The sequence below is a fragment of the Nicotiana tabacum genome, chromosome 4, assembly GCF_000715075.1.
Source record: "Nicotiana tabacum cultivar K326 chromosome 4, ASM71507v2, whole genome shotgun sequence".
In the NCBI taxonomy this organism is placed as follows: Eukaryota; Viridiplantae; Streptophyta; class Magnoliopsida; order Solanales; family Solanaceae; genus Nicotiana; species Nicotiana tabacum.
This window is the reverse complement of record NC_134083.1, coordinates 63,835,147-63,858,467: the sequence shown is the minus strand read 5'-3', so window position 1 is coordinate 63,858,467 and position 23,321 is coordinate 63,835,147. Positions and strand designations below refer to the sequence as shown.

Sequence of the window (23,321 nt, the reverse complement as noted above, 5' to 3'; positions counted from 1 at the left end):
ACACCTTCTAAGTGGGCCCGGGCCGCCCGAACCCGAATAACCTTAAATTTTTATGGGCCATCAAATACGACCTAAGGAACCATAGTCACCGCCCCGCCATGACCTCTCCTCGTTGTTTTGCGGCTTACGGCCAAAAAACTAGAATTCCGCCCGATTCCCATATTTTCGTGTGCTATAGCCCATGCCTTCCGAGTGGGCACGGACCCCCTGGAACTAGATCGCCTACAATTTTTCCGGGCCATCAAATACGACCTAAGGAACAATAGTCACTGCCCCTCCATGACCGTTCATCTTTTTTTATGTTTTACGGCCAAAAAAATTATAATTCCGCTCGATTCTCATATTTTCGTATGCTATGCCTACGCCTTCCGAGTGGGCGGGGGGGCCCAGACCCCGATCGCCTAAAAATTTTCCGGACCATGAAATACGATCTAAGGAACCATAGTTACTTCTCAGCCATGACCGTTCCTCATTTTTTTGTGTTTTACGGCCAAGAAACTAGAATTTCGCCCGATTCCCACGCCTTCTGAGTGGGCCCGGGCCGCCCGGACCCGAATAGCAATAAATTTTTATGGGCCATCTAATACAACCTAAGGAACCATAGCCACCGCCCCTCGATGACCGTTCCTCGTTGTTTTGCCTTTTTCGGCCAAAAACTAGAAATTCGCCTGATTCCCATATTTTCATGTGCTATAGCCCACGCCTTCCGAGTGGGCACGGGCCCCCCGAAACTGGATCGCCTACAATTTTTTCGGGCCATCAAATATGACCTAAGGAACAATAGTCACCGCCCCGCCATGACCGTTTATCCCTTTTTTCACGTTTTACGGCCAAAACAATTAGAATTCTGCTTGATTCCCATATTTTCGTGTGCTATAGCCCACGCCTTTCAAGTGGGCCGCGCCCGGACGTGTTATATACTTCTTCACTACTCGTACATGGAAGGTGGAAGAAATGAAGTCTCTCTTTTTTGGGGGGGAGCAGAGCACTCAAAGAATGAACCAAACCAAATGATTGTTCTAGAATGGCTATTCCTCACAATTGCTCCTTGTGATACAGCGGAACCATGGCAATTAGGATCTCAAGACGCAGCAACACCTATAATGCAAGGAATAACATACTTACATCACAATGTCTTTTTCTTCGTTATTCTGATTTTGGTTTTCGTATCATGGATCTTGGGTCGCGCTTTATGGTATTTCCACTACAAAAAACATCCAATCCCGCAAAGGATTGTTCATGGAACTACTATCGAGATTCTTCAGACCATATTTCCTAGTATCATCTCTATGTTCATTGCTATACCATCATTTGCTCTGTTATACTCAATGGACGAGGTAGTAGTAGATCCAGTCATTACTATAAAAGCTATTGGACATCAATGGTATTAGAGTGCGCCTCTTCACGAGGGTGATTAAAGTGCAACAAAATGCCTTAAAGTTGAATATGGTTCGTGAAGCATCTGGCTTACCGGTAATCTCCCATTCCCGCCGTCGAGAGACTTTAATAACTATAGCATGCCAGAAATGGGGAGTTGAGGTGGTTAGACCTATACCCCGAAATGCTCCCAGCATAGGAGCCTATGGTTCCATTCTTGTTATTGCTGGAGATACACATTCCTCTTCTCGGTGTGGAACAATATACGAGAAATAGATGCTCAGCCTGCAATGTCCGATAACAGCGCTGAAGTAGTGAATATATCGGCACCATAGCAGTGGTATACAACTTTGGACCTAACGGCCAGCCTAGTAATCTTTCGGAGTGGGGGATCCCCGTTGGCAACAACCACGGTAGTAGTTGCGGAACTACTAGGCCGGGAGAGGACAACCTCTTGTTCCTGCTCCTCTTTCTTCGCTTCGGGGACAGAGGACCTATGGTAGGTAACAGCAGGCACAAGCAAGTTGATCGAAGGGGACCAGCGCTTCTACTCCTCCACTGAGGAGCCATTCTTATGAGAAGCAAGGGATGTCGTGAACGATGGGAGGTCAAAGAGAATTGGCCTATTCATAGAGTGATCCTATGATCTATACAGGATATAGACTATCTCATTCTTTATTCTATTCTATTTCTGAAAGAAAATAAAAGAAGGGTGACTCAACTTCTCAGCTAGAGTTGGTGGTGGGACCTGTTGGCATAATGCATGCTGGAACGTGGGAATTCGAGGTCTCATGAACTACTACTAAAAACCAACTTTGTTTTTGTTTTGTTTGTGGATAAACGATATCCGGTCAGGCCTATGGCTGGATCCTTTTAGATCTACCGGCCGTCCGGCCCCGGCCGTTTACATGAGCATAGGGAATCTATACTCGAGCGTTCCACTGAGCCCCTGACAGGATAGGTGAGGAATCACTCTGGATCTTCTTTTTTTGGGCTACAACTTCGCCGAGCCGACTAGCATCCCTTTCCACTGTACACTTTTCGAACAAAGAAGATGACTATAGGATCGAATTCGCTCTTCAAGAAACTGCGCATCCTATACCTTCTGCATGTCTCATATGTGTGGAACCTGGTCTTTTTCGGTTCCAGCCTCTCCCTAGAATACATAGGGTAGGTAGGGCTGGGTGAGAAATGGTTCACTCTTGCCAATAAACTTTCCCCGGCCTTCAATTAACCTTACTCATAAAGGGTCTTACGGTCGGGAGAACTACCTAACTAAAGAAAAATAGTGTTCTTTCTAAGAGTAGGCGTGGAGAGCTTTTTGCGGGGAAACTTGCAAGTACAGTTTGGGGGGAGGCGGGCGTCAACCCTACCTTATGAGTATTTGGACTATAACAGTTCCGATGAATAGTCACTCACTTTTGACAGTTATTCGATTCTAGAAGATGATCCAGAATTGGGTCAATCACGTTTATTAGAAGTCGACAATAGAGTGGTTGTACCAGCAAAAAGTTATATACATTTTATTGTAACATCTGCTGATGTACCTCATAGTTGGGTTGTACCTTCCTTAGGTGTCAAATGTGATATTATACCTGGTCGTTTAAATCAGACCAATATTTCGGTACAACGAGAAGGAGTTTACTATGGTCAGTGTAGTGAGATTTGTGGAACTAATCATGCCCTTATGCCTATCATCGTAGAAGCTGTTCCTAGGAAAGATTATGGGTCTCGGGTATCCAATCAATTAATCCCACAAACTGGGGAAGCTTAAGTGGAAATGAAAGAGGAGGGTGAGGGAAGCCACTAAATTGAGGGCTTCGCTCGCTCGCTCTAACGCTCGTTTAGTAGACAGCGAGTAGAGTGCATAATCCCCTTTAGAGATAGGGGTGAGTACTACACGAGCTCGTAAGTTAAGTATGGAACGAGCCTTGTCTACGAAGCAGAGCGACCTCATCTTGCTTGCTTCTGGCGAAGCTTCTAGCTCAAAATAATAGGAATTCTGGTATGGCAGGAATACCGTCGACCATTACGAGCGATAGCGAAGCCAAGCCGTATAAAGGCGAGCAACCCTTATAGCAATAGCAAACGGCCTACTTATAGCCTATTAACAGGTCAGTCAATATCAGTATGGGTCCTCTTGCCTAAAAAAAGGAGTCAACCCAACATGGACAATGATAGGTAGACCAAAGATTTACGCAGTCGTTGCGTCCTTGCTTTGCACAGCGGCATAGCAAAATTCAAATTCGCTGGCTCAGATGAGTGGCTCTTGGCTTCGTAAACATATCTATGTTGTTACTTTCTCACTACCAATGAGTAGGCAGCTTTGGATGCTTATTGAGATATGGCTTTGGTAAAGATCTGCTTAGCGTGTGCTTTCTCGGGTGCTACTTAGAATAGAGATAGTCAAACTCTAACATGAGAATGTTATAGCGCTGTGAAATAAGGACATTCTGATCTACCCGATTGGCTCTCATTCTGGTTTGGCGGAAAGGTGAAAAACACTAAATCTTTCTTCCCGGTTGGTGTACGGTGGAGGTTGGTTGAAGATGATGTTATGCGGCGTTCAAAACCAATCTTGAAGTGAATGAATTAGAAAGAAGAAGAATATGATTAGAAATTATCAATTTGTTTCGGTAATCATTAGGCCTTTTAGGGCTGTTCTAGCTCTTTCCTGCCTACGTTTTCTTTTGATAGGCTTTGATAGAAAGATCGCGCTAGAATGGATCCTTCTTTTACTCTTTTGTTTAATCTTAGTTGCTATAGCTTATAAAATATGACTAAGAACAAGAAGAAAAGGGAGTGTGATTCTTTTCTTTTTATACTTTTTCCTCCTTTTTCTTTTTGTTTCCCTTCTTCGCTTATTCATCATGGACTCTCTATTGTCTTTCCTGGGGCTGACAACTTCTTTGATTTGTTATGTTTCATCTACGGAAAATGAAAGTGGCAATTCTGCGGCAGAATCAGGTGGTCTTCCCCGCTTAGAATCCGAGTCAAGTTCGGAATCGCTAAACACCTTTAGGAACGTTATAGCGACGGAGAATGAGGCTGAAATCTATCAGTGAATAAGATTCTTGAAGAACCAAGATTACTACAATCTCCCACCCCAGAACAATCCCGGGGACTATGAGCAACTTGTTCGCGAAAACTTCAATTCTGCGATCATTGTTAACCACTTGCGAACTATTTATGATATGGAGTACTTTGACCTTCAAGTATTAGAAAAAAAGGCCTTTTATAGGATAAACTCCTAAATTTGCTACTTGAAGAGCAAAATCTTTCTCAAATTCTAGAGAGATCTCCTTATTCGAACATTAGGAAAGAAGCTTATCACTTTCTGGAGGACAAACTAAGACATGTTGGCGATCCACGTCATGCCTTTCAACGTAATATTCTTGACGGGAGTCTAAACTTTTTTATTTCAGATTTAAATTTGAGAGGTAGACGTTCAAGCCTTTACCAGGATTTTCTAAGCTATTTCATTGACAACTGATGAAATTTGGATACTGCTCCTCTACAATTTTTGGCCCCTTATTCTGGGTGTGCCATGGGGGAATATTTCCGCGATAATGGAATGCACGCATTAATAATATATGATGATCTTAGTAAATAGGTGGCAGCATATCGACAAATGTCATTATTGTTACGCCGACCACCAGGTCGTGAGGTTTTCCTAGGGGATGTTTTCTATTTACATTCCCGTCTCTTAGAAAGAATGGCTAAACGATCGGACCAGACAAGCACAGGTAGATTGACCGCCTTACCCGTCATTGAAACACAAGCTGGAGACGTATCGGCCTATATTCCCACCAATGTGATCCTCACTACTGATGGACAAATCTGTTTGGAAATAGAGCTCTTTTATCGCGTAATTAGACCTGTGACTAACGTCGGCTTATCTGTCAGTCGGGTCTACCGCTCAGTTGAAAACTATGAAACAAGTCTGCGGTAGTTCAAAACTAGATGCGGAATCTGAGCTAATGGCTCACTTCACTACCTTAAGCGGAGCTAACTACAGGCCAAAATATACTGCAATCACCCAGACCTTTCTAATACTGAAAACCTGTATACGAAATTTCTTCAGTTGCTTACTCGGCCTAAGCAAGCCTGACCGAACACCCGAAAGAAGTTCTTTCTCCATCGAACAGGAATGGACGAAGAACGAGGAGGCATTCTTCATAGAGAAGAGCCCTGAGAAATTTCACGATAACTGAAGAGGGAATGCGACATTACTACTTTTATAAGACTATAGACTTGGAAGGCATTCCCAGTTCGCCATAACACAGTCTTAGGGTCACTACGAGCTGGACTCGTTGTGAAACTCACTTATTCTTAGAGAAATGATGTGTGATAGCCTTCCCTACCATCGGCTTATCCGCTTCCAGAGCTTATTCTTTAATAACTACAAATAGTACAAAGGAAAAGACAAGGCTGCTCCCAGATCGACAGGGGGAGAAGAAGAAAGTCTCTTCCCAGCTAAGTCCTATGCTGAGTAGGAAGACTGGCCTCTCTCCTTAGTGGTCTACGAACCCCAACGCAGATTCAAGTAAGTCAAGCATGCCTATTCTCTATTACATGCATCGGGGCCATTTCCCTAGAGGAGGTTTTTTCTGTTAGGTTAGCGCTTGCAGGTTCAATCTCTCTTACTAGTATAGAGAAAAGAAGTCTACCTTTCTCTATACTAGAGCATACGGGGAATTAAATCTGAAAACCAACATATGAACAAGAGAGTAGACGGGGTAATAAAAAGTAAATCAATCGAATAGTTAGTCCTTCCTTTCTTTCTCCTTCCCCATTTCAGGTTTTAGAAGAGTTAGTTTCGCGCAGGGCACCTTTACTAATTTTCCCCTTTCTTTTATGGCTGGCTGGCTGGATTAGCTAGCTTCAAGGCACTTATTTGAAACAAAGTACATCGAGAATTTAAGGTTATCACACTTTATTGTGATGATTTATAGACAACCGGGGTATCAGCATACTTCACGGCTAACTGAAGCCAGTGCAGATAATTCCTTTTCAGAATGAAAGGTGATAGGGGCGTACCCTAAGGAAGTAAGAAGAGAGGATTTTCTTTACTTTACCGCTAGAACCTTCCTTTCACAAGTGAACCCGGGAACGAGCCTACCTTGGTTGAACCAAAAAAGGGATACCGGCGTACCTACCATTACCATATAGGGAATGAACTGAGTTAGAGGCATATGCTTCCTTTACCGATAGCCGGTACCGAACTATCCGAAATCCCTCTAAAAGGCTCAAGAAGAAGGATTGGATGATCTGCGGAATGAGAGACTGCAACAATTGCCTGACCAAAGTCTTACCCTTTCTTTCCCTTTCGACTTGCATTATCACACCGCCATCACCAGATTCAATAGCTTCTCCTAGCCCGATTCCAAGACCTGACCAGGTTTGAAAGTTCAAGCAGCCTTGATCAACTATAGGAAACTACCAGTTTTTCACAGTGACAAGGACTTCACGCGAAAGCACTGATTTCCGGTCTCATGATGGCAAAGAAAAAGAAAGAGGAAGCACTCTTGCTCTTGTTGCGCGGACCCCACAATAAAGAAAGATGTAAGACACGAAGCTTAGTAGCAAGGACGTCTCATAGTCACCACTTGTCTATCGTTTCAAGATTCCAAAACAAGCAGAAAAACACGTTGTCGGTTCAGCAGCTTGAAGTTCATCTCAATAAAATGTCATGTCAATCACATGACTCATCTTGTTAGTCGAGCATAGCTAACGCTACCATGACGCTACACTGCGTCTGCACTAATGTGACTTACAAATAACGCTGACGCTATATAGCCATATAGGCAACACTCGGGACCACCTCCCTTCGCTTCAGAGTCTTAGGCGCAGCTCTTCTAGTCAGAGAAGAGTCCAGTTGCGAACCTGTGCACTCTTATCCTATTGTTGCTTCTATCACGATAGGGAATCATGTGATTCTTTCTATCCCCATACTTTCTCGCTCTTATGGAGTTGTATTCCCTAGGTTATACAATTATCTTCCCTGGCCTGACAGTAGTCAAGGGAAAATCACTTGAGCTTTTTCGCCTTTGCTCCTTCTTTCCGGAGCGCACTAACGGAAAACCTGAGATAATTCTTAGCTGCTGTGGAAGTTAGCGTCTTAAAGAAAGTAAGTGCTTGCTGCTCCTGCTCTTATAGTTAGATAAGGCACTAAAAGCATACCTTATCTCAGGGGCATGAGTACACTGCTTTCACACTCGAACTCTCCTACTGTGTGTTGTGTGTGCTTTCAAGCAATAAGACTGCTTGCTAAACGAACCACTGCTGACGAAGTGCCCCATACCCGCACTAAGGGGTAACCTGAGATAAGGTATGGAAGCAGTCTGATTATTTCCACTTGAGTCGACTTAAGTCTTTCTCTCCTCGTACAGTCTTGGCTCTAGTAAAGAGAAAGAATCTCTCCCTACCCTACTGCGGGAAAAAGCACTTTCTATCCCCCCGTGCTACAAAACAAACAAACTTATCTAAGCACTAAAAGCAACAATAAGGAATGGAATGGGAGAAGCTATAGTGCAGATCACTTTTCACTTTCTCGTTGGTACAGACCTTGTCCTTGGTTCTATCAGCTATGGAGTCTTTCTCTGGTTCTTCCCATCTCTAGTACAGATCAAATCATAGGATCTCTGTATGTATGCGCTGAGGAGCTATATCTCCCGGACGAAAGACTTCTAAACTCTGATTTTCGGAATGGCAGCAATCGACTTTTTTCTGTCTTACAACTTTGTTGTAGTACTGCTCTCTTTTCAAGCGAATCTCTATTTCAACTGCATTCCCTATTGCAAAGAAATCAACCTCGGTTCTTTCTGTTGATAGGTTAGTTTGATGTAAGGTGTGAGCCTCTTCAGTTGCAGTGAAAGTTCCCGACTCTCTAATGTTATCCCCCATTTTTCAGCCTGACATTACAAAGGTAGACTTCATCCACCGGACGCCCTGGCTTTCTTTTTAGTTTTCCAATCTTCTGTCCTTCATTCTTGCAGATGCAAATCATAGATGACCTAGTGGCATTTATGCCAGACCAGAGCATTCTTCTCAAGAAAAGAAAGCAGAGAGGGTGACTGAATTTCACTCTTTATCATTCCTTACTGCTCCTCAATTCCCATCAAGTGTTGTCTTATTTCCCAAGCCACTGCTCAATCCTCCTTTTTTGATTGATTGAAAGTAGCAAGGAAAGACAAGCAAAAACTTTGTTGGCTCAAGAAGCAACTGAGGAGAGAGAAAGAGTAGTAAAGGAAATACAAGTAGCAGTCTCAAGTCAAAGGAATCAAGGAAGAATTTCTTCTGATATTGCGGTTACTCTTTCAGAATCTCATCCTGAGACCTAAGTATGTCATTTTCTTCGTCAAGAAAGATCGAGCAACATAGAAGCCTTGACTTCAAGCTTAGGTCTTTTTAAAAAAAAAAGGGAACTAAGGCAACTTTTAGGTGCAGGGAAAGAAAAAGGCTAGCGAACCTCTTTCCAGGTGGTACAATACAAAGGGCGAAGCTTGAGTAGGTTACTTTTAGTGTCCCTCATGGCGGGTGTTCTGGTGTTAACGAGTTCGGAAAGAAGGTCAAGGATGAACAGTAGACAAAGACAAAGGAAAGAGCGATGCCTATATTAAATCAATTGATTCGTCATGGTAGAGAAGAAAAACAACGCACGGACAGGAAAGGAATAGCCGGAATAGAATGAAGGAATGATTCAATCTTCCATCATTTCAGAGCCGACGTCCCCCTTTTCTGCCTTTCTATCTATACTTCCCATCCCAGCAAATTATGGAACAAGAAACGGCTTTCGCGCGAAAAACTTTTTTTGCTGGGTCTCACTTGCACATTTCTGGGTTTGACCTTTCGTCCCTTAGTCTCACTATATTCAACTAAGCCACTTCGTCCCTAGACTCGGATTTTCACGCATTTCAAAACCTCAAAGGCGTAATCCAGTTAGGGGTGGAACTGCGTTTTATCGCTGCCAAGCTTCCGGTAGCGAGAGCACGACCACTTATAACTGACTTACTTGATAATGCCTCCACCCTTTCTGACCTCTACCAACTGAGTGACGAATTGGATAACCCATCCAGTCCTCTATCGCATCGAATTGACGAATTCATTCTGCTGTGTAAAACCAGTGAAGGTGGTGGTGCTCAAACACCAAGTGGGGCCGGGGAGCGAAATTGCTAGTTTTCATTATATTCTCATTGAAGAAAAGCGAATTTACGAGGCTTCAAGAGCGTGGTAGATCGACCCTCGGTAGAGTGGCGAAGCTGTGAACGAATGGGTTAGGCGAAAAGGGGAGGCGGGGACCACCTCTAACAAGCGTATGCTTTCGAGTCTAGATTTTCACTCTCGACTTTCGCCATGTAAGGAAAACGATTGTGGTTCGATTCCACAACGTGCTTCTTTTATCCCATCAATCAGCGCCTGCTGCACAGAAAGAAGAAAGAGGCTCGAGGTTCTAGTATAGATAGGGAGTGAAAGTTCATAACATTACTTGGGATGGGAAAAAGTGGTTGATGCTAAAAACGACGGGGTTTCATCAAGCTTTCACTTTTTCGATCGACCTCACTGACAGATGATCGAAGGCCTTAACTAGTAAAATATAAAGAAAGATCTTTAAGTCAATTAAATAAATTAGTCAATTTCTGGTCACTAAAAAGTGAACTTCCTTCCTTCGACAGTCGGAAAGTCTCTTAGGCGGTCTGAGCTATGCGGCCACAGATGTAAAAGTATGGACCGTGAAAGAGCAAGGTGCGGCCACACATGTTAAAGTGTGGACCGCAGAAGAGCAAGGTGTGGCCGCACATGTAAAAGTGTGAACCGCAGAAAGAGTGCATTGTGGCCGCAGATTAGAATTATGCGGCCGCAGACTTCCAATCCTGACAAATTGAAGAAAAGCGCAGACCGCACATGGAATTGTGCGACTGCAGAACCTCCTGAAGGGCATTTTTGTCTGAAAACTCAAGCCCTGTATAAATAGACGTGTTTCACATTTTTAGGTCAACTTTTGACATCAGCTGCTACAATAGTCGTTTCGTTTTTATATTTTTAGTAGTTTTTCATATTTTGAACTATTTTAAATTAGATTTTATCATTTTGATCTTGAAATATGAGTTTAATTATCATTTCTTCTTCTATTTCTTCCATTTCAAGCATGAGTAGCTAGATTTTCACTAGGGTTGTGACCCAACCCTAGTGTGTAAACTTAATGGGTGTGTGATTTAATACTTGTTTATGGTTAGGTGTTTATTATTTAGCTTTGTTCTTGCTTTTATTTGTAAAATTAATGGTTGCAAACATTAGTTCATGCCTATTTGACTTGGTCTCTACTTGAGAAAGAGAGACTTAGTCTAGGAAAACTTGGCTAACAAGAAATTGGGTCAATCGAAAGATTGATAATCCCAATTAAACGGTTCAACCTAGAGATAGTAATAACCCGACTTGAGCTTTTATCAACCGTTTTGTTCAATACCCATTTGGACTTGAGAAAGCCAAATTGGGCAAAATCACTCTCTGACCAAGAGGTATTGAATGGACAATTGAGTGTTGATAGCTATAATACATCCCAATCAATAAAACAAGCATTAAGGTTTATATCCCATTAGGCAAACACCTAGGTGAAGGTCATAGCCCTAGGCTCTTTACAACATTTGAAAAATAACAAAAATAATCTCTTAGTTTTATTTCCCAACTTGCAATTGTAATTTTAAATTAGACTTTAAAACAACCAAAGTTTGCGGAAGAGTAAATTTAGATATTCAAGTTCACACGCTACGATATATACTACTAACTCCCATCTAGAGCTCCCTGTGGAATTCGACCCCGACTCTCATTGGGTATTATTATTGCATCGACCGTTTTCATAACCTTGAATTGAGGTGTGAAATTGGATGAGATCAATCACAATTTAGCATTTCCCAATATCTCGACCAATCCTCTCTTTAGAGCGATAACCAATAAACCACAATAGTAACTCCATAACTTTCATAGTGTGAGAAATGTACTCAAGATATCAAGTTAATGGCATGGTAACACCCTTGGTGCATTTATCTCATCCTCACCAAATATACATATAACAGTACCAACCGGGTGAAAGAAATACCAATAACAGTAATGACAAAGTGAAAAATACACAAGTAACAATAACGAACAAGGCAGTACATGTGGTCAACAGTAGCAGACTAGGTAGGAGGCATAGAAATAATGATATCAATAAGGAAAGAAGAATATAAATTCCACTAACCAGCATGGTAGAAGGCCTAGGTGTAGATATAACAAACAAGAGGGACAGCATGATATTTATGAGCTAACACCTAGAAGGCATGAATAACTAACATGATAGAAAACTTATACGAAAGTGCAACAAATGAGGAACGACATGGATGTATATATAATAACAAAAAGGGAAACATGATATTTGCAAGTTAAACAAAGAGAAGGCATGGGCAACACAACAACAATTGAGATACAGAACAACAACAACAAGTCACATAGAAAACTTATGTACAACAGTAACAACTCAAGGTAAAGGCATGAACTTATACACCATGAAAAGATATCACAATATGATGCATGTCCCTCGTCCTCGCCTGCACGGAAACACCCTTCGTGCCATGAACCCATGATAATATAAAAGCATGATAATATAAATGAAATGGCACGACATCACCCTTCGTACTTTTATACTCACCCTCACATGTTAATGTAAATGAGAACACGATAATATGAATGAAACGGTGCACCATCACCATTCGTGCTTTTACTTTTACCCTCACATGATAACGTAAATAAAATGGCACGACATCACCCTTCGTGCTTTACACTCTTCCTCACATGATAATGTATATGCAATGACACGGTATCACCCTTCGTGCTTTACGCTCTTTCTCACCAAGCATATGTATACCAATAACAAGCAAGGTAGGAAACATGAATAACATCAATGAGAGTGTTTAAGAGACTATTCCAAATTAACATCAATCACAACTTTCCAGCCAATAACAATTCAACAAACCTCAAGTACTTTATTATTCAAGTATTTCGACAAGTCTAAAAAAATGATCTTTAACTCAAGTATAAGAATCCAATATCTCAAGAATATCGGTCGTAGCGATGTATTAATGATTAAATATAATGATGAGCAAATTTAACACATCAATGATTTCACAAAAAATCGTCAAATTTTAATCAAGTTATACTGAGCTAAATCTTAGTTCCTAGCATTTAATTTCATATTCTTGGTAATCTAAAAGTCAAGTAAGGCATGAAATGAGAAGGTCACAAAATTCTACAAGGCACAATTAATCGTATAATCTACCCCCGAGCATGATTAACCCTGGCACATGCATATATACTCGTCACCTCATGTATGCATCACCCCCGCATGTAGCAAACAATGGCAATTAGTAGAAAAAATTTTCTCAACAAAGTTAGGCAAGACACTTACCTCAATTCGGCCAAATTAATACTCAAATTAGCTTTTCCTTTACAAATTCACCTCCACTCGACTCAATCTAGACAAAGACGACTTAAATACATCAAACAATGCAAGAGAAAACAATTCCAATTAACAAAGCTATGATCTTTATATAATTTCTAAAAAGTCAACCCCGGGCCTGTCCGGTCAAAATCCGGGTCCAAGAGTAGGGCTTGACTACCCATAGCCCCACGAGTCCATATACGTATTTTGTTTCCAAATCCGAGTCCAATTCGACTCTCAAATCCCAAATTTTTATTTTTTCAAAACTTTGACAAAATCTCCAAATTTTTCCCTTAGATTCTCATGAATTTGATGTTAAATATAATGTATAATCACGAAATATAATTGAAAGTTGATTAAAATTACTTACTCGATAGCTTGGTAGGAAAATCTTTCCACAAAATCACCTCCCATCGGGGCTAGGGTTCAAAATATATCAAAATGAAGCCAAGTCTCGGAATTACTCATCTATATGCCAGATGCAGATGTCGCAAATAGGCATCGCAAAAGCGAACCAGGAGGAGTTATGCTAAAGTCGCATTTGCGACCAAAATATCGCAAATGCGAAGACAACTGTCATCGCAAAAGAGGCAGAAATCTTCGCAAAAGCGAACAACCCACACTCGCAAATGCGAGGAATGTCTTCGCAAATGCACACTCTTCCTCAGCATCCCAGTTTCTCAAATGCGATAGTTGCATTTGCGACAAAAAAATCGCAAATGCGATGGAACCAGTACCAACACTAAAAAATTATATAAAATCATTCTGAAACCAATCTGAAACTCACCCAAGCCTCGAGGATCCAAACCAAACACCCACACTAGTCCAAAAATATAACGCGAACTTGATCGCGTAACCACAACATCAAAATAACCTCTAGAATCACGAATCGAACGCCAAAATGCATGAAAATCCCCATGAACTTAGAGAACCTCTAGAATTGAAACTATGCGTCTGAACCATATCAAATCAACTCCAAATGACGCCAAATTTTGTAGGCAAGTTCCATATGACGAAACAGACCTATTCCAAGTTCCAAAACCAAAATCCGAACCCGATAGCCTTAAAGTTAAACCATGGTCAAACCTAGAAAAATTCTAAACCTTTAAATTGTCAACTTCGACCAAATGATGTCGAAACCCTCTAGAAACATCCAAATGTAATTTCGGGCATACGCCCAAGTCGGACCTACCGGAACCATTAAAACTTTGATCCGAGGTTAAATACTCAAAGGTCAAATCTTGATCAATTCTTTCAACTTCGAGCTTCTCAAATGAGAGTCACTCCTTAAAAACCACTCAAAACTCCGAGCTGATGATGCACACAAGTCATAATACACTAGGTGAAGCTACTAATGTCCTCAAACTGCCGAACCAGACACAATTTCTCAAAACGACCAGTAAGGTCGTTACAAAAGATGAATGCATCCTCTTAGGTGGCGTTGCAGTGGTATCCGATAATTTGAGTATTTTGGGTAAGAACTGGTGATGAAGATATCAGAGGCGAATCCAGAATTTGATAACTACGGGTACCATTATATTTAATACAAACCTATTACTAATCGAGAAAATCGAATTAGGGTGTACAATATGTCGCTTCGCTTTGAATTAATTTGATTCAGTTTTATTTTGAATTAATTCGGTTCGCTTTACAAAATATTTTATGCATAAATAAATACGCAATAACCAAATTAAAAATGGTTCGTCCTTTATCAAAATCAAGAAAAAAAATAACATTAGATGGATTAAAAAAATAAAATGATTAAAATCATATTCACATAAATAGTTTAAAATCTAGAAAAAGAAAACAATGAGAATTATATAATTTAACTAAATAATAAAAATGGGGTTGTACAAAGAGAAAAAGCAAAGATGAAGAAAATCAAAGAAATCAAGAAAAAGAGAAGAAAAGAAAAATGAAATAGGACCAAGTGGAAGAGTGAACTGGATTACCTCTAGTTGGTCTCGATCTTGAGACTCGCCTGTGCAAAAGAAGTTAATTAACCATGGCACCTATGGCCATTTTGTGCTTACAGGTGCCACTCGTTTATAAATATAAAATATTTTTGTAAAATACCAATAAGCGTAAAATTTTATCCGAGCGTCCGGGTGGCGTATCACCCCTCTACACTACATAGATCTGATATGTGGTGAAAATTGATAGAAAATGAGCGGGAGATAAAAAAAAAAGAGACATGGTTTCCAAGAGAGGAGCAATCAGTGGCTTCGGTCGCTCATTGGTGGCTTGGAGGTGGAGAGATAGACGCAAATTAATCGATGGTTGAAGTAGATACAAAGGAAAGGTCCAAAAAGAGATGATAAATGGATAAAGACAATGAGAGAGTTGTTGATGGTTTTTATGGTGTCTGCCAGTGGATCTTTCGCAGGAGAAAGAAAAAAGGAAAAAGAAAATTGTATTGTGTTTATACTGTTAATTAATTATGTGTACTTAATTATAAAATATTCATTTAAAAATGACATATGTTAATATTAATTAGAGTTATTTTTTATTTTTTTTGCCTCTCACTCACTTTCAAGAGAGTGAGCATACTATTTGTGGCACCTCCGCCTCCAATGGTGCATATACTCCAATTTGAAATAGTTCATAGGAGTAATAGGGCCACCATAAAGTTGGAGGGCATAACCAAAAATTCAACCTAGTTTTAGATAGTGAACAAGTGCGAATGGGACAATACGATAATAAAATAATAACAAAATTATTTAGTGAATATACTTTTATTTGTATATGTGTGGTTTATTTGTACTAAAAACATAGTATAAAATATATATTTGGTCTAACACTAGATAAGTTAGGATAAAATTTTATTTTAATTTTTACTTTGAAGTTTTTAGAGGACTTTGAGAAAATAGCTTTGGAGAAAGACATCTTTATTATTTTGGTGTTTTATCGGATTAGTAACTACGAGACATGGGCAGCTCAAGTACATAAGTGGCCTAAAGCGAAAGTTTAATGAGAGACCAATTTATTTTTAAAATTATTATAATTAAAAAAAATTAATAATTTTTTCATTAACAATATAACCAACTCATTAATATTTCTTGAGACATTATTGATCTTAGATAAGATTTTTCAATTTTAATTTCGAAAAACTTCTTTTTCTTAAGCAATTGTTATATATATTATTATTATTATTCTATAAGCAATATAAGCATTTGAAAAAGAATCAAATCTTTTTATTTGATTAAGTATATTAATTAGAGTATTTATTTTCTACTTGTACTATTTTTTTGAATTTTTTAATACTTTTAATTCAAAAAATAAGTTTAAACCATCAATATCAGTATAACTATTATGTTTTAGGAAATATTCAAGGTTAACCAATTTTTTTTCAAATTCTCGTCATTTAATGATCTCAATTTTTTACCACTAATAGAAAGTAAAAATTATAGTAATATTTTTTTTTCTTTTATATGAATTTTTTTACTTTCTACTAAAATGCTCTTTTTAAAAAAAAAAAAAAAAACAGGGAAGAAAGCATATAACCCAATTATTATTCCTAAAAAATGGGACCCTAAAATTTGGGGACCTAAAACACAAGCCTTACTAGCTTTACCTTAGAGCCAGCCCACTCTGAGGGTGCTATAAAATAATACCATGATTGCAATATAAACAATCTCAAAATTGATAATTACAGAATTGAAAATGCAGCCAAACATAAAATAATCTAGCATTTTATTTTAAAATATTATTATTTCTTGTCCCACAATTCAATCGAGCTAAGGTGTTTAGAAACTACATTGCCCCTGAAGCGAACTCCAACTTTCTTGAGATGTAATTAATTGATTAAACAGGTAGGAAGGAATAAAATTTTACTGAATAACATTATATTACGATTCAAATTTGAAATTACTACGTACACTCCACAGTATTTTCTGACAATAAACTGTTCATGCGGGCCCACCTTCGAAAATACAGTCGACACCTGAGCCTCACGTTTCCACGCTGTAACGGCATAGGAGTGCCAGGTTTTTGCCACTCAATCGTGTATGTCACTACCCACCAAAATATGCGTTGGTTATTGCGAAAAAAAGGAGGGAAATAATGGGACAAAATTCTAAATTCTAAACTAAAAGTTAAAACAATAAAAAACTGCTGGTTCACACTCCACACAAACCCTAGAATACTCCCTTTCCCTTTTTCTATTATTCTACTTTTGACCCCCTTACTTTAATAAAATTTCAATATACTTTCCCTCCGGAGTGTGGTTTCCTCCATGAAATGGGAAATGGAGGTGTATGAAATCGAAGCTGTGCTCGAGAAAATCTGGGATTTACACGATAAGCTCAGCGATGCTATTCACTCCGTTTCTCGAGCTCACTTCCTCAATTCCGTCAAGTCTCGTTGTAAGTCCGATGAGAACTTCTACAATCACCGGTCTAAAAGGAAACCCGACCTAATTTCCGATGAAAACCCTAACAATGGAGATCAGGTGAAAGCCGGCTATGTTTTCGTTAAGGAGTTCCGTGTTGACGATGATGATAACGCCGTTCATGAGGCTAAGAGTCTCAACGCTATTCGTACCGCTCTTGAACACCTTGAGGACCAGCTCGAGTTCTTCCATGTAACTTCCTTTTTACTTTTCTATTTTTTTTTTTACAATCCATTGCTCTGATTTTCCAGTCTTATGGCGTTATTGTTCTATTTAGTTTATTCAATTTTGGTTACCGAATGAGGCCTGTAACAAAATAGGGAATAGAAATTACGGAACGTTGTGGTAAACCTTAGTTTTGATGTTTTTCGACATTAGAGAATATGCTGTTATTAATGTGAATGCTAAATTGAATTAAAAGGCATAATATGGTGATTTGTGTTAGCTTATTAGATGCTCCGCATGTTTCAAGTGTATGTGTTACATCCTATTTAGCGCCCTGCAGCAGTAACTGCAGTACTTGCAAGAGACACTGGAGGGCTGGGAGTACGAAACGAAAAAAGAGAGAAAAAAAAAAGTTCATGCTTCTAATTAAATGGTGTATTTTCTCATACCGATGTTACTGTTATCAAATTAGCTAAAAAATCCATGTTGTCCACTGTGGAGAAATTGTTGCAGAATTTTTTTGGTTATTTGATACTGTGACGTGCAATTCACGATTGGGCAAGATGGCGTCTAACACGATCTTTGGCCTAGGCTTTTGTTGAAACAGGAGTCTTTTGACAGCTGGTTTCTATGTGCTGTCCACAGAGAAAAGATTGATACTATATGTTCTGCAGACTTGGTAGTATTTTTGTCAGAAAAAGTTTTGTAGAACTCCTAAGACAATGCCATATAGGATAGCCAGATGAATGCAGTTCTCTTTTAGGTTGTTAGCGACGTTTATTTTACTCTGCATATTAAGCAACTCTTTTGGGTTGAATGAGGATGGGATTATGGTTATGAACCAGCTGGGTTTAGTGTATGCAATCATTGAGGTTGGTATCAATTAATCGTTTGATATTTAGTGAAAATAATATAAAGATGTACATGTGCGTTAAAGAGCTATATCGAACTTAATGGGTGTGTGAACTATAATGTGAAAAATTTATATTGATAGGATCATTAGCAATAAAATGGAGCGAGCAACTAGGAGTAGTAGGGATGGCCAATCATCTGGTAACTGGTTTGAACTGATCTCTTTCGGTTTTCCTAATAGATAATCTGAGTTCTTTGTTCAACAAGAATCGACTGTGTCCACAAGACTAGATCAGAAAATGCTGAAGCAGATTCTTACATTAGTAGACAGCTACATATATAGCAGATTCCTCATCTTGACAAAACAACAATAAGCAAAAGCCGCCACTAGACGCTGCAATACTTTTAATTTTGGCTCTGTAAGTTGTCAAAACCCAAAATGAGACGACAAGTGACCATTGGAGTCACAATCTTCCGTAGACCAAGAGGTGAAGCTAACAGATTTGATGGAACTAAGAAAGTGAGAGAGCTGTAATGTCTTAGCCACCAGAGCTTAGAAAAAGTTGATTTTTATTTATTTTTGGATTTTTTGGGGCATATATGTGGTATAAGTATAACTTTTGGTTACTTGAAGTTTTTGGTTCTATTCTTTTACAGCTGAGACTAGGGGTGTTCGTCGGTCGGTACGGTATTTAGATATTTCGGTTCGGTATTTTTGGTATTCGGTTTCGTAAAATGCTATACCAATACCGTACCTAATTAAATTCAGTATGGTTCGATTTTTCTCCTTTCGGTTTCGGTTTATTCGGTTCGGTAATTTCGGTTTATTCGGTTTCAATACTAACTAGTGCATAGAGTCATAGACGGTAATATTTTTAATTAAAGTACTCGAAAGAACAAAACTAAAAACGTTTGTTGACAAAAGTTTTGTCCAAAACCAACATATACCAACCTAGAGAGAGAAAACTTAGAGAAATATCTTGTTACTTGCTTAGAGTTAATTGATTAACTTAGAGAATAAAGGAAAGTAAAATTTTAGATTTCTTATACTTATGTTATAATTAATACAATGTGTATTGTGTAATATTATATATTTCGGTACGGTATCGGCATTTCGGTATTTCATTTTAAAATACCAAATACCATAGCTAATACTATTTTTTTTTTTTAAAAACTTAAATCAAATACCATACCGAATACCAAAATATCGAATACCGAATGCCAAAATTTTCGGTTTCGGTACGGTAATTCGGTATTTACCAAATTATGCACAGCCCTAGCTGAGACCCAAGCAAAAGATTGAAGTATTTAAAGTTCCAAACACGATTGTTTTCCAAACATAACCAAACCAAAAGTACCAGAAAATTTTGGATTGATTCATATTTCTGTTTTCCATAATTGCATCAATATTTGAGAATTATCCCCGCTGTCAGTTATTGACATGCTACATATGCATCTGAACCTAGAAGGAATGCCAATTTTCTGGTTGAATCGCTCTGCACTTTCTGTTTAACACTGGTACGTTAAGGAGATTTCCTATTGGGAGCTGCTCTGGTTCTTGTAGATTTCTATGGTTCATGAGGGAAGTCGTGGTACCCAATGCATAAGACCAACTATTGTGCTAGTCAGCTTGGAAAATATTGGAGTAACTGTAGTAAATGTATTCCGTTTCCTGTCGAAGTGCATTATTTGAAGTGGATTGGGTCAAAGCGGTGTGAAGGTGTGTGAGTAGCGTAAAGTACTTTATAAACAGAATCAAGAGAATCGGCAAAAGAGAAAGTTGAAAAGCAAGTAGAAATGGTAGGGAGATGTATTTTAAGTTGTAGTTGATTTGAGCTTTTTACACTGATAAGAGTATGTTTAAAGTAGAGGAACTTTGATTTTGAATTACATGAGGATGTAAATAGATAGATCATGTTATTTAACTGTTTCTGGGATCTTTTTCTTTATTCCTGAATGTATTCCTCTTGAAGCATTTGCATAGTGATAATTTAGTTGGCTCTTTGCTTTATAACATTCACAGTTTGATTGAGTTTAATATTATATTGTGTCTAACACATAATTAACTTCCTACTTACCTTTTTTTCTTTTTTGGTGCATTAATACCAGACCTTGCAAAATCAGCAACGTGCAGAAAGGGATGCTGCACTTGCTCGCTTAGAGCAAAGCCGAATTATACTTGCAATGCGATTGGCTGAACATCAGGGTAAGAACTATAAATTCATTGAAGAAGCTCAGTCCTTGGTGGGAGATGTCTGTAACGCCAGTCAGTTTGTTTCTCCTGAAAATCTTTATGGTCCTACATCAAGACCCCCAGGTGAGAATTTCATGGTGCAGAAGGGGAAGAGATCAAATGCTCTATTCAATATACTCTTCTCTAGTTTTAATTTCATTAGGAAGTCTCTTAGAGTGGATCAAGTGGGTGGAATTTTGGGAAACGCGGCCCTCGTTGCAATCAGCATGCTTGCACTGATGCATCTGCAGCAAGCTGGTAGCAAGGAAAAATACCTTTTGGACCTCCCATTAGGACAAGATGTTGGCTACAACAGAAATATGAGAAAGATTTCTCAGCTTGAGGGGTCATCTTCCGGTCTAAATTTGGATGTGTTGTCAGCCAGGGGCTGACACGTAAAATAAAGTTGGTACGGAGAGAATAGGGGAGAAAGAGGTATTACGTAACGGCTTCCACTTGGCTGCTGAAGTTTTATTGATTGATGAGAGAGCTTTTTTTGTTGGTGATTGTTAAATGCTTAGTCGTGTACACCAAATTTTAGATCTATTAAAGCAGAATGTGAGTTTGTGTTCAGTGGTGTTTCTCTTAATTTGTGATAAAAAGTGTAGTCTTGTGTCTATAAGATAGAATGTCAACTTTGTCTTTTATGGAGTATGAAATTGTATACCTCTCCGAAGAAAGCTAACAAATGAAGAATTTTTTGTCCCAATTACGCCTAGGTTCTTATTGTAGCCAAAGCTTACAAGGTGGAAACACAAAGTTTCTTATGGTAGTCAAAGCAGACGGGCTATCTTTAATGTTGTAAAGAGCGACAGCTACATTGCTTTGGAACATATGACCAATTTTTGCTACTATGTATGTTTCAGCATGAAGTTCAAGATATTCGATATGCAGAAATGTTTTTGTTAGTATGAATGTTAGAAGATTAATAAACATGCACGAATGCTAATTGTCAATTGTGTTAAAGTCCGACTATAGGAGTTCACCAGGTCAAATGGTTGAGTTTGGAATGAGAATAGCAGTTTTCGGGAAAGATTGGGTGATCCCTGAATTCTATTTTCTGCTCCTATGCGTCCTTTGTGGACACTGTAATCATAGGCAGATACAATATTTAAACTTGATGGGCACTTCTTGGCTTCTTGGATGATTAAGGTCGCCTTAGTACCTTGTCTAATTTTCAAGACTACAACCTTATAATTGAAAATTAGTCGCTGTCATTGTGTTAAAAGTTTCACAGCGTAAATCCCATGACAATGTCTTGGAGTTGTTTACCTGTGGAACTTGAAACTCCATGATGGATCGGATCGGATCGGTTTTAGCACATTTCGGATTAAAAATTCGGATTTCGGATTCTACAAAATGCAATCCGAATCCGATCCGAATTAACATCGGATCGAATCGGATCAGATTTTAAAGTTTAGATCGGATAAATATTTCAGATTTTCGGATCGGATTACACGTATTATTAAGGCTATTGCTAATTTAATCGGCTAATGCATCTGCCTTATCTGCTTCTTCTGTGTTCTGTGCTAATACAAACATCTCTTTGCTTTACATCCCTTTTATCAGCATTGCATCTCTAAGAAAATATTTCTCTGGAGGTCCGAGTTGTTATGCCTCTAAGCTGCGAAACGCATACTCATATTTTCTTTGTAGAAGAGGCAATATAACAAGAAAAATTCATGTTTATGCAATTATGAGGGTACTATGGTGCCAATGTAGCTAAATCCAGCAATTGTAAAGGCAATAACTTGGAGGTAGATGTAAAGGAAGTACTGGCTATCTGAAATTAAGTTTAGTATTTATACATGCCCTAATAATTTCGGATTTTGGATCTGGTTAAAATTATATCAATCCGAATCCGATCCGGATATCCGAAATTTTAATAAACATAATCCGAAATCCGATCCAAATATCCGAAATCCGAAATTGAGCTGATCGGTTCGGACTTCGGATATCCGATCCAAATGCACAGCCCTATGATAGTGGCTATTTGGGTTAATTCTTCTTACATTAAGTTGAACTCGATGTAAGACTGGGCTTTTCGTTGGTTCTCCTGAAAGCCCAAAAATATTGAGCTCATTCCCAGACTGAAGTCCACCAAAGACTTCTTCCTCGTATTGTTGTGAACACGATTATTCAATTATTTTTGTACTCAAGACTCAAGAGTATGATTATTTGGGGACTAGACCCAATGACCAGCAATTAAAATGAGATGGTCCACCTTGTTTTCTGGATAACCCTAAATAACCAGATAAGCATGCTATCTATAGTAGAAAGCTGGTATTACGAAATATAACAAATGACATTTACATTAAACAACAGTCAGCCCCAGCGAAAACTTGCAAAATCAGCAATCTTTTTTTCGCAAAGAGGAATGTCTGCAAAGTAGTGGATTTTGTAATTGCATGGGATCTGGGAGGGCCCTTTTCAAATCTCTACTTTTGCAAATTGCTTTTTTTTGCTGGTGAGTGTGAAAATTGAAAATCCTTTGGTGGGGTTAGGATAGGAATGGTGGCATTTGCAGGTTATGTATATGTAGTCTAGCAATATATATTTTTTTATTTTTTCCTTCCTGTTCAATTCTCACCAGAATCAGAGACACAAGCAGATGCAGTATTGTACCAGCGGTTTCATCAAAACCTCTTACTTTCTGCGTAGAACATTTACGTCTAAGAATTTACTAAAATTATAAATAAATACTCCCTGTGTTTCAATTTATGTGAACATGTTTGACTGAGCACGGAGTTTAAAAAAAAAATAAATACTTTTCGAATTTGTGGTCCTAAACAAATCAAAAGGAGCCAGAGCATTTGTATAGTTATAAAAGC

At 38.8% G+C, this 23,321-nt stretch overlaps 1 protein-coding gene across 1 annotated transcript; it reads left to right on the top strand.

Moving 5' to 3' along the window:
* Nucleotides 1–16,961: 16,961 nt before the first annotated feature.
* LOC107797207 (plastid division protein PDV1) lies at nucleotides 16,962–21,063 on the top strand. The gene is made up of 2 exons (XM_016620078.2): nucleotides 16,962–17,432; nucleotides 20,367–21,063. Exons 1-2 carry the CDS (start codon nucleotides 17,085–17,087, stop codon nucleotides 20,880–20,882), a joined length of 864 nt encoding a protein of 287 aa, XP_016475564.1. The 5' UTR covers nucleotides 16,962–17,084; the 3' UTR covers nucleotides 20,883–21,063.
* Nucleotides 21,064–23,321: the final 2,258 nt, after the last annotated feature.